The 13,684-nt window shown below is 41.3% G+C and overlaps 2 protein-coding genes across 3 annotated transcripts; one reads left to right on the top strand and one right to left on the bottom strand.

Moving 5' to 3' along the window:
• Positions 1 to 17: 17 nt before the first annotated feature.
• Positions 18 to 5,218, top strand: NUDCD2 (NudC domain containing 2). 2 transcript variants are annotated; one of them, XM_065643941.1, is made up of 4 exons: positions 18 to 236; positions 886 to 934; positions 2,198 to 2,346; positions 3,248 to 5,218. In XM_065643941.1, the coding sequence occupies exons 1-4, from the start codon at positions 48 to 50 to the stop codon at positions 3,329 to 3,331; spliced, it is 471 nt and encodes a 156-aa protein (XP_065500013.1). In that variant the 5' UTR covers positions 18 to 47; the 3' UTR covers positions 3,332 to 5,218. The 2 variants fall into 2 exon arrangements, with proteins under 2 accessions (XP_065500013.1, XP_065500012.1); XM_065643940.1 differs by having other exon boundaries at positions 2,195 to 2,346; positions 3,248 to 5,200.
• Positions 5,219 to 5,990: 772 nt separating this feature from the next.
• On the bottom strand, positions 5,991 to 12,054 carry CCNG1 (cyclin G1). The gene is made up of 7 exons (XM_065643939.1): positions 11,862 to 12,054; positions 10,868 to 11,131; positions 9,535 to 9,788; positions 8,860 to 8,938; positions 8,676 to 8,774; positions 8,232 to 8,426; positions 5,991 to 7,558 (listed from the first exon to the last, which is right to left on the bottom strand). The coding sequence occupies exons 2-6, from the start codon at positions 11,129 to 11,131 to the stop codon at positions 8,235 to 8,237; spliced, it is 888 nt and encodes a 295-aa protein (XP_065500011.1). The 5' UTR covers positions 11,862 to 12,054; the 3' UTR covers positions 5,991 to 7,558; positions 8,232 to 8,234.
• Between the last annotated feature and the right edge of the window lie 1,630 nt (positions 12,055 to 13,684).

Genomic DNA, 13,684 nt, shown 5'->3' with positions numbered 1-13,684 from the left:
CACGCATGCGCAGAGCGGGCCGCCCAGCGCCGGGGCCGCCGTCGCCCATGTCGGCTCCGTTCGAGGAGCGCAGCGGGGTGGTGCCCTGCGGGACGCCCTGGGGCCGCTGGTACCAGACGCTGGAGGAGGTGTTCATCGAGGTGCGGGTGCCGCCGGGCACCCGGGCCAAGGACGTGCGCTGCAGCCTGCAGAGCCGCCACATCGCGCTGTCCGTGCGGGGCCAGGAGCTGCTGCAGGTACCGGCCGCGGCCGCCGCGCGGGGAGGGCGGGAGCGCGGCCCTTGCCGGGGCTCCGCTGCGGCCTTGAGCATCCCCGCCTTGTGTAAATATCCAGATTTCCATCAAGTCAACGTGAAATTTATTAGAAGCAATTCTGTCGAACTGCGCGCTCTTTCAACGGCGCCAGGAAAAATAAAGACAACGTGGCTTTTCATTCTTTTGTAGTGATTTGGGCAGTGCTTCTGTGCATGGCTTCACCCACTGCTGAAACCCAGAAAGCCCAGATCAAAGGCAGATTTGCTTTCACCCTGGTGATCAGCAGTCCTTTGCACCACAGCCGGCCCTTCCCCTGGCAGAAACACTGACACGTTCATGGCAAGTTGATAAAAATGGCATTGCCCCCAGAAACACAACCCCTTTCAGTGAACTGACATACCGAAACAGTGCCGAGCATTTTTACTGTATTAAACGCTTCGTTAAAAAAATGTGTAACGGAAGATAATTCTTTGATCATCTGTGTGCGAGTCTGTACTTATAGGGCCAGCTCACTCTATTCATTTTCAGTAAAAACCAAGAAGGTAAGTTGGGAGTAAAACTTCAGAATTCAACTTGAACTGGACACTGACCAGGTTTTCCGGTTTTGTAATATTGTACATGTCTTTTGCAGGGTAAACTTTTTGACTCTACAATAACTGATGAAGGAACGTGGACGTTAGGTAATAACCTACACCTGAAATGACATTATGAGGGCAGCAGAACTTCTCAAAATATGCTGCAGAAGAGTTTACTCCATTTTTTAATGGAAAAGATTAGTTCCTTCCCTATTCATAGCTTTGTAAAAAAGACAGTCATTATTGCCAGACTGAGGAACTGAGGTAGTACAAAAGCCCTAGAGAGTAAAGTTAATGGAAAAATGTGGTATTTGGAAGGCAGCAGTCAGTGGATTACAAACACTTCCATAGAGTGAGAAGTTTTTTGCAAACCCTTAATAAAGCTAGACAATTGCGGTACAGTTTTGTGGTCTGTGCCTCTCCATAATTGTTACTTTTTTTGTTTTTTCTCATGCATTATATTTTTGGGGTAGGTGACATATGCATTATATTTTTGGGATGGGTGACAAAACCTGCAGTCCAAGACAATAAAAAAGCAATCTAAAAATCACACTACCTACAGATAATGAACAATAAAAAGTTTCTCTGATCGTTACATCATAAATATTGTAAAGTGTTCAGAATATTTTGGGTTTTGGCAATTGTATTTGTGGACTGTGCCTCTCACTTGATGTTTTCCTATAATGGATTTTGTTTTCCATTCAATATTTATTCTAAATATTGATTAATAATTTAGTAACTTGAACATGAAAACCAGAAGTGTAAACAAACATTGTGAAGCCTACTCTTTTCCAGTATGCAAATAATCTTCAAAATACACTTAATAGTGCTGTATTTATTCAATTAACTAAATATCCTACATGTTAACTTCGAAATGTACTTCCAACATGTTGTCTTTAGGCATACTCTCTGTGTTTAAATAAATTGATTATACCTCCATATGTCACTAAAACTTAGTTCTGGCTTTATTGATGATAACTCTGTAAAGCCTGACCTCCAGTCCTTCATTATTGCCTTAGCTGAGGTGTATATATTAATAGATTAAATATTTTATGTTGTGAACCTCTGTAAAAGGTTAGTTTATGTTTGCAGCAGAAGTACCTATGGACTGTGTTTTAATCCCTTAAAACAGCTTCAGCATTTTACAGGCCAGAAAGGGAGAGATGGCTGTATAGGCTACCTTTGCTTCAGTCTTTTGGTTTATTTATTTATCAATAACCCTGTTGGCATTGGCATTCAGAATTTAAATTACATCGCTAAAAAATTCCTGTGCTTGTTAATGGTGAATTCACCAAAACAACAAAAAAAGCTTGTACATAGGGGTGAGTTGAATGGTGGTTTCACATGTCTGTTATTATTCAACAGAAGACAGGAAGCTGATACGAATTGTTCTGATGAAGACGAATCGAGATGCTGGAAATTGCTGGACATCTCTGTTAGAAAATGAATATGCTGCTGACCCTTGGGTACAGGACCAGATGCAAAGGAAACTTACACTGGAGCGATTCCAAAGAGAGGCAAGTTAAAGGACCATCGTTACTCCTTACGTTTGGTGTTTACACACAGAGGTTATGGCCACGGATGCTGACCACAATTGTTCTGCTGTCCAGTGCCACAGAAACATATAGTGTAGCTCAGTACATATGGAATGCTCATGAGACTTCGATTATTCTGTCTGTAGTTTGTCTGAAGGTTTTGTGAAAAGTTGAGTTTGGGGTGGATATTGCTGGTTTAGGGTTTGTTACATAATACTAACAACTTGTAACTGTAGGTTAGGCTACGCACAATTTCTATCACTATCTAGAATTATGACATAGCCATATTTACAACAAACTTCTAACACCAAGTGCTATTGAATATGTTTGTTAAGAACATCAGGTGATGTAGAATAGTTAGCTGGAAAATATTTTCCTTGCCCTTTTGTGTAAATTGCTTTGGTAGACCTTTAGTGCACAACTATTCCTATGCAAGTCTGCAGAGTTGTAGAATTACAACTTCTTATCAGCTCAATCAGCACACCGCATACTGCAACAGAGAACATCATTTCTATGGAACCCGTTATCCAGCATGGCAGGTACTTAAACTTTCAACTAGTAACTTCAGAGGACACCAGAAGCCAGAATTTCTTCTTGAGACTTTTCTTAGTAGTTCTTTACTGGGAGATCTAACTGCTAGCTAAATTGAGAACAACATCACTTCAAGTAGTAGGCAGCCAAACTATGACAATTCGAGGTTTATCGTTGGTGCGTTTTTCAAGAACTTCAGTGCCATCACAAATGGATGACAAGTTGATCATTATATGTCCTTGTTAGAATAGCAGAATATTAACAGAAAGGGTTTCGCGCTTGTTGGTTGTGGTGTTTTTAACATTTTTATTAGAATAATCTATCGATTAAACTTTTTTCTTATTTCCATCAGAACCCTGGATTTGACTTCAGTGGGGCAGAAATTTCTGGAAATTACAGCAAAGGAGGACCAGACTTTTCTAGTCTTGAAAAGTAAACTGTTTTTATCTGCGTTCCTGGAGAGGAATTACACATTACACTTAAAAATTGACATCAAGTAACTGGTGAAAACTACAGCAATCTCTTCAGTGGATTGTTGTCAAGTAATTACTTCAGTGAAGAGAAAGGAGGTCTCTTCCAGTAGAATGAAGACAAAGTGTTACCAGCTGATTTATAAGCTGAAATAACTTTCCAATACTAAGGGGCAAACTATAGAGAAAAGTCCACACCGAGAAGTAAAATCTCTGAGCAGAATGTTGGTTTGGTTTTGTTTGTTCGTTTTTAGAAACACCATAGTAAACTAGTCAGTTATAAACACATCACTTGTCTTTATGCAAGAATATCTTATTCACTGCCGAAGAATAGATCTTATAAGCAAGATATTTTCTCTTAAATTGCAACAGGAAGGCTACTAGGATGGCTACGGTTACACTTTCCCTCTGTAAATTCATAAATGTCATTCTAAAACAGTGGTTTAAATAAATAAACTACTGCATCTTGCTGCAAATAAGGTTTTACAATCCACTGTGCTGTCAAATATAGCACTAATGATTAATACTTGCTACCAGGTAAGTGATACTAGAAAACTGAAAGGTCAGGTGAAAGTCTGGATATAAATAATTTTATGTGTTAATGTAATATCACCTTTCAGTATATTTAAGATTTTCCACAGTAAGAGAATATAATGACTTTTGAAAGGAATATGAAGCACCTGAGTAGGAAACGGTATCTTGCCTCTATTCATTACCAACATACAGCACAAGTTGTTCGTAGTGTATCCAAGAAGCTCTAGATTTTTGTAGATAGTTTTAAATTTAATAGCCACATTATAAACTTGGCTATTGCATGATCTGTTTTGCATGAGCCAATTATAGATCAGGCATTTCCTACTCATTGTTGAAGATGCAGCTGAGCAGCACTCCAACCACAGCATCACACAGAATGAATGCCGTGTCAGACTAAGGGAGGATGAAAACGTGATTGCCAAATCCTATTGTATTCTGAACTCTGAAACTACTGCCTATACTTCAGTCCTAAGCAGAGGTTTCACTGGAGATAAATTGCCAGCAGCTGTCTGTCATACTGCTTATTTCTAAAAGCATATCATTATTTCAGTTGGCATGTGGCAAAAATAAAGCAATAGTTGAGGAAGAATGCTTTCATTGTGATTATAGCAAATGCTTGCTTGTTGTACAAGCAAGCAAGCCTTAGTACCCCTGAAATAATCAAATGTGCTCCTCCTACCCATGTCATCTTTACAGACTGTTACTTAAGTCCAGACACTATACCTGGGTTGCAGAGAACTTGCCTTACTATACAAAGGAAAATAGCGCCGTATCAAATGCTGACTTATGGCTATGAAGTTTTGTGTCTTTACTGTGATCCTAGTAAAGAAGGTGGACGTTACAGTTAAAAAATGAACGAGATTGCTGCAAAAGTAATTGCATCAAAATACTTGGGTACTATCCAGTGAAATAGTATTTTTTGTTACAGCAGTTGGATTGCACACGACAGTTTTGTACATCTTTTGCTTATTGCAGAAGTTTAGAATGGCATCTGACAATCCAGTGCATGAACTTATATGTACTATATGCACTTTCAAAGCTTAACTTTATTCCCATATTTTCTGCTTTATGATGTAGCATGAGAGTCATCCTCTAGTTAAGTCCAAGGCTGATGTCAAGGGGAGAGGACAACAGTGAAGTATGTATTCAGGCATCATGGCTCTGAATTGTTTTAAGAAGAAATGTTTGAACTACTTGGTTAGCTACTTAATAATGTCTACTGTAAGTTACAGACCTCCAATTTTGGAAGAATCTAGATCAAAATAAAAAGATACTGATGCTATGATTTTGTTTAATCAGTATCTACTCAGTTCTCAGTCTAACAAATGGTGGTTTGTGTTCCAGCTCACAGCAGTCTCACTGGGATTCAATCCCTTGCTTCTTAGAAAAAGTGATAGGTATTTGACAGATGCATAAATTTGGGTATGTAATACAGTATCCGGAGCAACCCACTCTATAGGAAATAATCCTGTGCATTTATTCAGAGTGCAACTCTGCTCTGTGAATGGGTGGAGGACAGCCTACTGGCATTTTTTCAAGCATCTGGTTCAAGATCTGTGCAGAGTAATGCCACGGCATTGCTCTCTTTATTAAAAGGACCACAGCTGTTCCCAATCATTGTTGGGCATAGAAATGTATGGGTAAATTCATACCTGGTCAAACCAGGATTCTCAGATCCATGCAAAAGCTCAAATCTTGGGATTAGATAGAAATGTGAGTGACAGGTTCCCTTAAGCGAGCACTACCCATGTATTTACTGCAGTGTATAGAAACAGTGATATGTACTATTAGATCAATGATTGAAGAGGGTTGAAGTCAACTGAAGAGTCTAAGCTACTTAAGTCAGTATTTTCAGTCTTGACACTTCCACATCTTAAAGGATTCAGAGTAATCATGGGCCAAGTTAAAATAATTGTAATCAAGAACCTTGAGTTTTTCTTGGTGCTTCTCTAGCCTTTCCCATGCAGCCTCAACTTCTTAAAAAAACCCCAAACAACTCCATAATCTCTTTCCTTCTGCGTGGAAGTTTTCCAGGTAGTGTTCAAATATAAGTCACTTCGTAGGCTTCCTACTAACATGTTCTATAACAAACAGGACAAGAGTTACTCAGTTAACCACATTTCAATGTTTAATTGAAAGGCACGTATCTTAATATTGAGACATGACAATTATCATTGCACATTGCATCTTCTCCATCTCTCCCAGCAGGCTGACCACACCTTGGTCTGAATTACTTGTATGCTTTTCAGAGGCCAGCATAATGCATGGCTAGCACTGGCAGATGATGTCATGCAGTGCAATCAGACCCATGAGTTCATGAGAAGGCTTGATTTGTCCAGTATAGAGCTTTGGTATGAAGTCTTCTGTGAAAGATTTATCTAGTTTGAGATACGCAAAGAGTGGTTTCCCCCTCAGCTATAACCATAAAGGAGGAAGGGCTGGCTCGCTAACATCTAAGCCCACACCGTATTCAGAACATTCTGATCTCTCCTTCTCCACCAGGTCGGTTCATATGGCCATGAGTTACAAACATCCTATCGCTAACAGCCTCTGCTCCACAGTGACGCAGGACTCAAGAGGTCATTAGCAACATTCCCCCAACACCTCTGTTCGTCTCACATACAATAATACATTCTTATTATTCACTTCCTTGTTAGCACCAGAAGCCTGATATGCCTCAAGTACTGATCCGGTATTCAGAAAGAACAGTTGTATTTTATGGATCTTACCCTGAAAGAGATCAGAGTTGAAGCAGTCTTCAATGTTTCTCAAACAGATTGCTCCCACATACAGGCCAAGATGGGCCTTCAGCCCTGCTCCTACTGTGCCTGTAAAAGTGCACCTGTTCAGCAGCAGCATTTACCTCTTATACAGTGACACTTTGTAAAACAGACGTCATATTTGGGGCAGGTGACCCAGTACTTTAACGCAACCTTCATTAGATATCATGAAGTTTTTACGCTCTATTAAATAATTTGTAATCTCACTAAACTACACCGCTTACAAAATACTGGAGTTACTGATGCTGTTTTAGTGACTACCTTTTACAGGGCAATGAACTAAGGTTTGTCTTTCCTCCTGCTCTAGCTACTTGACATGTTCAGTGAGTATCACAGAGCCTGGTTGGTAACGTGTGTCTGCCCTGCCCAGCAGGAACGTGCAGACACATGATGCTGCCCAAACAGCACGACAGGTGGACTGACAGGCATTTGCTATTGTCATCAATGTCTTTAGTTTGATTGAGACACTGCAGCACTGTGCTACTGCACATGATGTTTTCCTTGTGTCAGATAATCTTTGGAATGCAAACCAGATTTAAAAATTATATAATTCAGCACCTACAGTTATAGTAAATCAAGCTGAGACTACACAGGCTGCTCTACAAACTATAAAGTGTTTAAATTCCTTATATTGGTACTGTGGTATTTCACTGAACAGTAACCAGTCTAATAAGACTGAAAACGGACACTAAATATTGTTGTGGTCATCATGAAAATAACTTATTTGCTGGAAGGATATTTAGTCTGAAATGTTACTTTTTTTTTTTCCACGAGTTGAGTTCTTCATTATTAAGACCATGTTTCAGACTTTGTTTCTCAAATATTCACGTGTCTGTTGACAAGGTCACAGAATGGTTCTCTCCTTATTTTATTGTAGCACTGTAAAAAAAAAAAACCACAACAAACCACCAGTCAACTGAAGGGCTTTCTACAAGAGCCAAACAAAGCATCAGATTTTAATATAGCAAGACAGTTGCTAGAGACAATATGCAGCCTTTGGAACTGAAGTCTAGATGAGGAAGTAGTTCAAAACTTCTACACAGTAAAAAAAAAATAGTAATGTGAATAATGAATTACAGTGGTTAGACTTCACTTAATGGACAGTTATACAAGTAAAACTGTATAAAACTGGCTTCCTTTTAAGTGGCTTAAGTGAATAATTACAAGAAAGTCATTCTACTAGGCAACTGTTTCCTCCTCTTAGCCAATTCTTCTTAGGATAGGAGCAAGCCAAGTTTTTTCTCTGCCTTTTTACCAGCTTTACTCCACATTTTAGTTTGAATGAGGTCCCGATGTCTGTAGAACACATTTCTGCTCTCACAGGACACCAGAGGATCAGTTCTTTCTCCAGTGTTCATGTATTAGGTTGCCACTCCTTTAGGTACAGCACTCGCTCAAGCATGAACACAAGAATACACCAGCCTCTATGACAGGCCTACTATGTTTATGTTACACGTCTTCAAGAGGTTACCTATGCAGAATAAGAAACTCTGAGATAATTAACAGCTAATTACTTCTACATTATCAGAAGTTGATTTTTACTAGGAGTTACCTATTATGAGCTGGTCTCTGGAATTGTAGGGAGATGCGTTATTCTGTAGTAGCTATGTTTAAGCTGCCGTGCTGTACGTCCAGACACAATCCATTTTAATTTCTGGACATTTGGTTTGGAACACTTGCTTGAGGAATATTCTGTAAGGCACTTTAACACCAGTTCCTTCCAGAAGGTCAAATCTCTGTTACTTATCTAGCAAGATAGAAACTCATATGTTAGTAATTCATTAAATCCTTACTTCATACATGTTCTTTCAGCTTCTTCACAAATGATAGAAAGCCAAAGTTCCCAAGCCAAATGGAAAACAAAAACCAAACAACAAACCACAAACCAAAAAACCCCAATAAAACCAGTACGCCAATGGACCTCCCCATTCCCCACTGTGTAGGCTCTTGCATAGGTTTTTCTTTCTTATTCCCCAGAAACTTTCTCTGCACATACCTTGGAATGCAACTGCAGAAATTCCAATGCCTCTGTCAAGTCCGGTAGTTTTTGTTCTTCTATTTCTAGTGCCACAATAGACAGTGCCAAGACAGAAGGCTGGAGAGAGGAAAAACAATCTTTTTCAACACTGCTTTGTCAAGTTTCAGTAGTCTCATTGTCTTTGAGATTTCAAGACGTTTACCTTGGCTTTAGAAAACATGATTCTGCAGTGACATGCCTTAAGCTGCGTCTCGAGTCTCTCAAAATTAAGGTATTTTCTCCTATTAAAAAACCAGATGAGTGAATGTAGAAAAATGAAACCTTGATCAAGGCAGCACCACCCTGGGAACTCAGAGAAGCGGAGAGAATGTTCGTTATCTAAACAAAGGCCTCATTTATTCCAGAAGTGCTATGGTTACAGTCAAAGAGGTGTTCAGTTTTGGCAGTCCTAATGCCAAAAATAAACCACGTGTTACATTGGAGAGAAATGCATTATCAATATAGGCTTACCAACAAGGAATTTTAATGCTTACTATCAAAAGAAATCTCTTTTTGAGCCAGATTTTGAAATCTTTACAATGAGGCAATACTTACTGCAGCATAAGCAGAGATTTATTATACCATCAATATTGAGCAAGTTTAGTTTTCGGCTCAGAGAGCAATACTCTCTAGATCACTTTATGCAAATAACATTTAAAAATTAAAGTAAAAATAAACCAGAGATATTCACATTTATGATATTTACCAATAAAGGGGAAAGTCTGTTGGGTTTTCAAGTATAGAAAGGACAATTACTTGAGTAATTTCCCTGCTTACTTTTCTACATAGCCTTCCTGATCATATGCAATCATAGCAAAATATGTATTAGATATTTTACCTTTCACTGCTTAAATTCTCATGAATGAGTGAATGATACAGTTGTAGAAATTGCAAGGCTGTTGTAGCTTTGACTTTCCAACACAGCTTCTCCAACACTATTTTCTCCATTCTCATCATATCAGAAACAGTGAACCTATACTGGCTTATTCGAATTAAGTCGGTGGCTAAGGGAACATTTCTCTCTTCTTCTGATGCCTTCACAGCCAAGTAGAAGCAGCTGAGTCCAACACAGCCCAAGTGTTTAGGCTGTACCTAAAGAAAAGTAAATCATTGTTACTTTCAAAGAGGAAGGCCTTTGATCAGTCATTTCTAAGTGTAAGTAACAAACTCTGTAGGCAGCAGTGTATTTTAGGAAAAAATTATGGGGAGAGTGTGTGGGAGGGTATGCGTTCTGTTTTATGAAGATCGAGAAATGTCTTTTAGGTACTTATATTTGTATCTTTATTTAACTCAATGAAAAGACTGTTGCATACTACAAGTTCTGCCTCATTCTTCTAAAAAGCAAGACTGCAGAACAATATATTTTGATTGACGTAGAATTGGTTTCTTAATGAGGTTCTATAATAGCCTAATTGGAAGCTTTTAGAACTTAAAATGTTGTACATATTGGCTTATGCAAAAAAGGGGTTTTTACTCTTTTAAAATAAATACACACATATATATGTACATATGTATAAACTGACTTATTTTGTTCCATAGGCATTACAGTCCCCATTTTTACTGCTTATTTTGAATTCCTAAGTCTTTCCAATCATCATTTTCCTGTCTAGTCCATCTAGCTTTCTCATTTTTGTTTTAACACACAAAGAAAACAAGCTTTTGTTCTTGACCACATAGTATAGTGGTAATCCCATCTGTTTAGACAATTAAAAACAACCCAGGTCAGCATGGTACATATGCACGGTAGAACAGAGTGCTAACTAAATATTTTACTAGATTCTGAGTGCTGAACAGCATCAAGCCTCTTGATATACACAAGCCCTATGTGTAGGTTGAAATAGCAGTAAAATAAGTAGTAATTTAAGGTGTTCTTGTATATGTGCAAAAAGCAAGACAACCTGTCTTGATCTAACTCATTAATATGGCTTGCATTTCCAAGCCTATGGGCATCCTCAAGGTGAAACTAAGGCCCTCTTCCTTCTCTTCTCATGAGGAAACAGCTTTCTTAACAATACTAAAATGTGAACAGGGAAAGCCATTTTTTAGCTCTTGTGCAATCAGAATCTCTGGAAGGAGCTTAACCTTTCGCCATCTAAAACCAAGATATAATGGGAACAGGTTGCAATGAGCAGAAGCTAATGACTAAGAGCTTATACTTTAAGAAGCCTTACCTTCATTTTTGACAAGAACCTATCTAAGAAATTCACAGCTAGTGAAAACGTCTCTGTATGGAAGCCAAAGAACTGAGTTAAGCTGAGGAGATCTTTCACTTCAAAGTCTCGCAGCCTTGCAGTCATTCGGAGGCCATTATCGTGAGCAGATTCAATGAGTCTCAGGCCAGAGGCCTTCGGCTGACATCTTAACTCCTGTTCCAACAGGGCTGTGAGCTGGTACAGCAGTTCCTGAGCCTCAGTAGTTACAAGCGTTTCAATCATCTGTAATAAGTAACAAATGTAAGCCTATCAAACAGCTAAAAGGGGAAAAACTTAGAGTTGTCTCCAAAGTAAAGATAGAAACTTCCCTTTCTCTATAGGTATGTGAATTACTCATTTGTAAGTCAAAGTACTTCTGCCAGCCAGCAACACGCGTGGAACACTCGGAAGGGATTCGCTGGGGCACATGCCGGTGGCACCGGGCAGTGCCGAGCAGGTCACAGGCAGCAGAGCCCCGCACAGCGCTGTGGGCCCGACCAGGCCCGTGAGCCCGCGGGCCGGGCTGGGGCTGTGACCCGTCCCCGTGCGGCTGTGCCGGGGACATCCCGCCGCTGCCCACACTTCAGAGCTGCACCGCCCGGCACCGGGCCCCAGAACCGGGGCCCACCGGACCACAGGCAATCCCCCCAGAGCTGCCCGCAGCCGTGCCCGGCACCCCCAAACCCCGACACCCCCAAACCCCGGCACCCCCCCAAACCCCGACACCCCCCCCTAAAAGCCCGGCGAGCTCCCGCCGTTCCCCGGCCCAGCGGGCCCGCGCAGGCGCTGCCTCCCCGGGACATGCCCGGGCCTGCCCTTCACCGCCGCGGGGGCTCCGCCGGCGGACGAACGACCTGCCAGCCCCGGCAGCGGGGCGGAGGGGCCGCGCCCGCCCCGCCGTGCAGCCCGGGCACGGCACACAAGAACCCAGACCCGCCGCTGGTGGGGCCCGACCCCCGCCCCACGCCCTTACCTTGTCGCTGTTGCCTCGCTCCCTTCTCTTGTGAGGAGGGCCCCAGCCGATGTGACCCGCAGCGACAGCCGCAACAGCGCCGAGGGCTCACTCCGAAGCGCTGCCCGGCTCCTCGGGCACCAGGGACTGCCGCGATGCCGCCATCCAGGAGCCGCCGCTCGGCCCGCACCACCCTGGGCTCCGCTCCGCCTGCCCCGGGGGCGGGGCTGCGGCGTGATAGACTTCCAGGCAGACCAATCACGGGGCGCAGCCGCGGGAAGGGGCGGGGCGCTGCCGCTTATTGCAGGCCCTTGCTGGCCTTCCCCCTCACAGGGGCTGAAGCCGGTTTCCCTTTGGGGTTGGGTAAGCACCTGTCTCCTACAAGGCTGGAATCCATTAGGTGTAAATCACTAAGGATTATCTTTTTTTTGGTTATTTTTAACACCTTCCAGTTGCTCAAAAATATTTTTGTATATTTATGAAAGGTCCAGATTGACAAAGATTTGATCAACCTCTTGCTTAAAACGGCCTGAGCTGGCCGCTTAGTTTGGGGTTCAGGCGGCTGTTTGCAAAGCACAGACCTCGGTCTGCCTTGTTTGGGTGTGTTTGGCTGAGTGAAATACCAAATATTCCTTCTGCCCACAAAACCCATTGGAGTTACTCCAGGTTACGTTAAGGTGAACGTGTTACTGGTGAAAGTTAATTGCAGTTTGTTGTAGGTATCAGGTCAAGTTGTGTATAAACTTTGTTTGTTTGTTTGTTTGAGATAAGCAGTTATGTTACAAGATCTGGAGAAGATACAGTATTATTGAAAAACACTTAAACCAGCGTTTAAAACTATTACAGGAGCGGGAAATATTCCACTTCTGAACTGACTTTAAGCAAGGGAGTTGCTAACTACAGGGAGCTGGTTGGGGTATGTTTAAGGCCCACCACTTACTTATTTATTTAATGTTCTGTTATCTGTTGTTTTATCAAAGGTCTCTTATAAAGGCTGGAAAATGGCTGCAAGAGGTACTTTGCAGACCTGTAGTGTGTTCCATGTCTTTTAAATGGGTCAAAGGTGCTTAAGTACTTGCTTTCCTGAAACTGTTGGGGTGTTATTTCTACTTCAGTCTAAAATGTTCAAGCTGTTTTGTGGTGATTACGATGAATCGATTGAAAGGCTTTAAATTTTCTGAAGGAGTGAGCTGACATGTTCTGTAACACAGGATTTTCGGGAAGGCAAACCTCTTAGCTATATTTGAACTTCTGATTCTTCGAGGTTTCTTTGATTTGAGAGATTGTGAGTGTAAAACAGAGGGATTGTTTCACACATCAGTGAGCTTTATCATCTTATTTACTCAGTATACTCATCAGAAGCTGTATTCATCCTACTTTATCCCGTTGTACTTCTCACTGGTTTGTTATGGATTTGTTTCATTCTCCCTATGGCTTACCATTGGAAATTAATTAAAGTTTATTACAGGAGTCTTTATACTTCAGAAGGCTGGAATGAAGGACCAGAAAAGTAAGACCAGAAAGAAGTGTGGTTAGAGATGTAGAGATTTTTAAGAAAAATGTGTTATGTGTGTAAAATACTTGGTTTTCCGGAAGGTTCAGTGGAAGTCAGCATGAGGGAACTTGAGGGAGCCTGTGGGTGCGAAGGTGGAATGACCAAGTACTGTGTCTGTCTTTCCCCTCTAAAGCACCATTCGCTTCCACAGAATATAACTTTCAGGTTTCCACTTGATATCTGTTTAACTTTCTTCCTCAGAGCTTTGCTAACTATTGGTAGAGCGAATGCATCTAAAAATCACTGTTTTGACCCTCGTTATAAAGACCTTGAATTGTTTGTGTACTGG

This window comes from Caloenas nicobarica, chromosome 13, assembly GCF_036013445.1.
Source record: "Caloenas nicobarica isolate bCalNic1 chromosome 13, bCalNic1.hap1, whole genome shotgun sequence".
Classification (NCBI taxonomy): Eukaryota; Metazoa; Chordata; class Aves; order Columbiformes; family Columbidae; genus Caloenas; species Caloenas nicobarica.
The sequence above is the reverse complement of the archived record's forward strand: the minus strand, read 5'-3'. Positions and strand labels throughout refer to the sequence as shown.

Coding starts and splice junctions, on each gene's coding strand:
- NUDCD2 (XM_065643940.1), top strand. CDS start 48: ATGTCGGCTCCGTTCGAGGAGCGCAGCGGGGTGGTGCCCTGCGGGACG. Junction 935..2,194: donor TGAAGGAACGTGGACGTTAG/GTAATAACCTAC, acceptor ATTATTCAACAG/AAGACAGGAAGCTGATACGA. Junction 2,347..3,247: donor TGGAGCGATTCCAAAGAGAG/GCAAGTTAAAGG, acceptor TATTTCCATCAG/AACCCTGGATTTGACTTCAG.
- CCNG1 (XM_065643939.1), bottom strand. CDS start 11,131: ATGATTGAAACGCTTGTAACTACTGAGGCTCAGGAACTGCTGTACCAG. Junction 9,789..10,867: donor GGTTCTTGTCAAAAATGAAG/GTAAGGCTTCTT, acceptor ACTTTTCTTTAG/GTACAGCCTAAACACTTGGG. Junction 8,775..8,859: donor TCATGTTTTCTAAAGCCAAG/GTAAACGTCTTG, acceptor TCCTCTCTCCAG/CCTTCTGTCTTGGCACTGTC.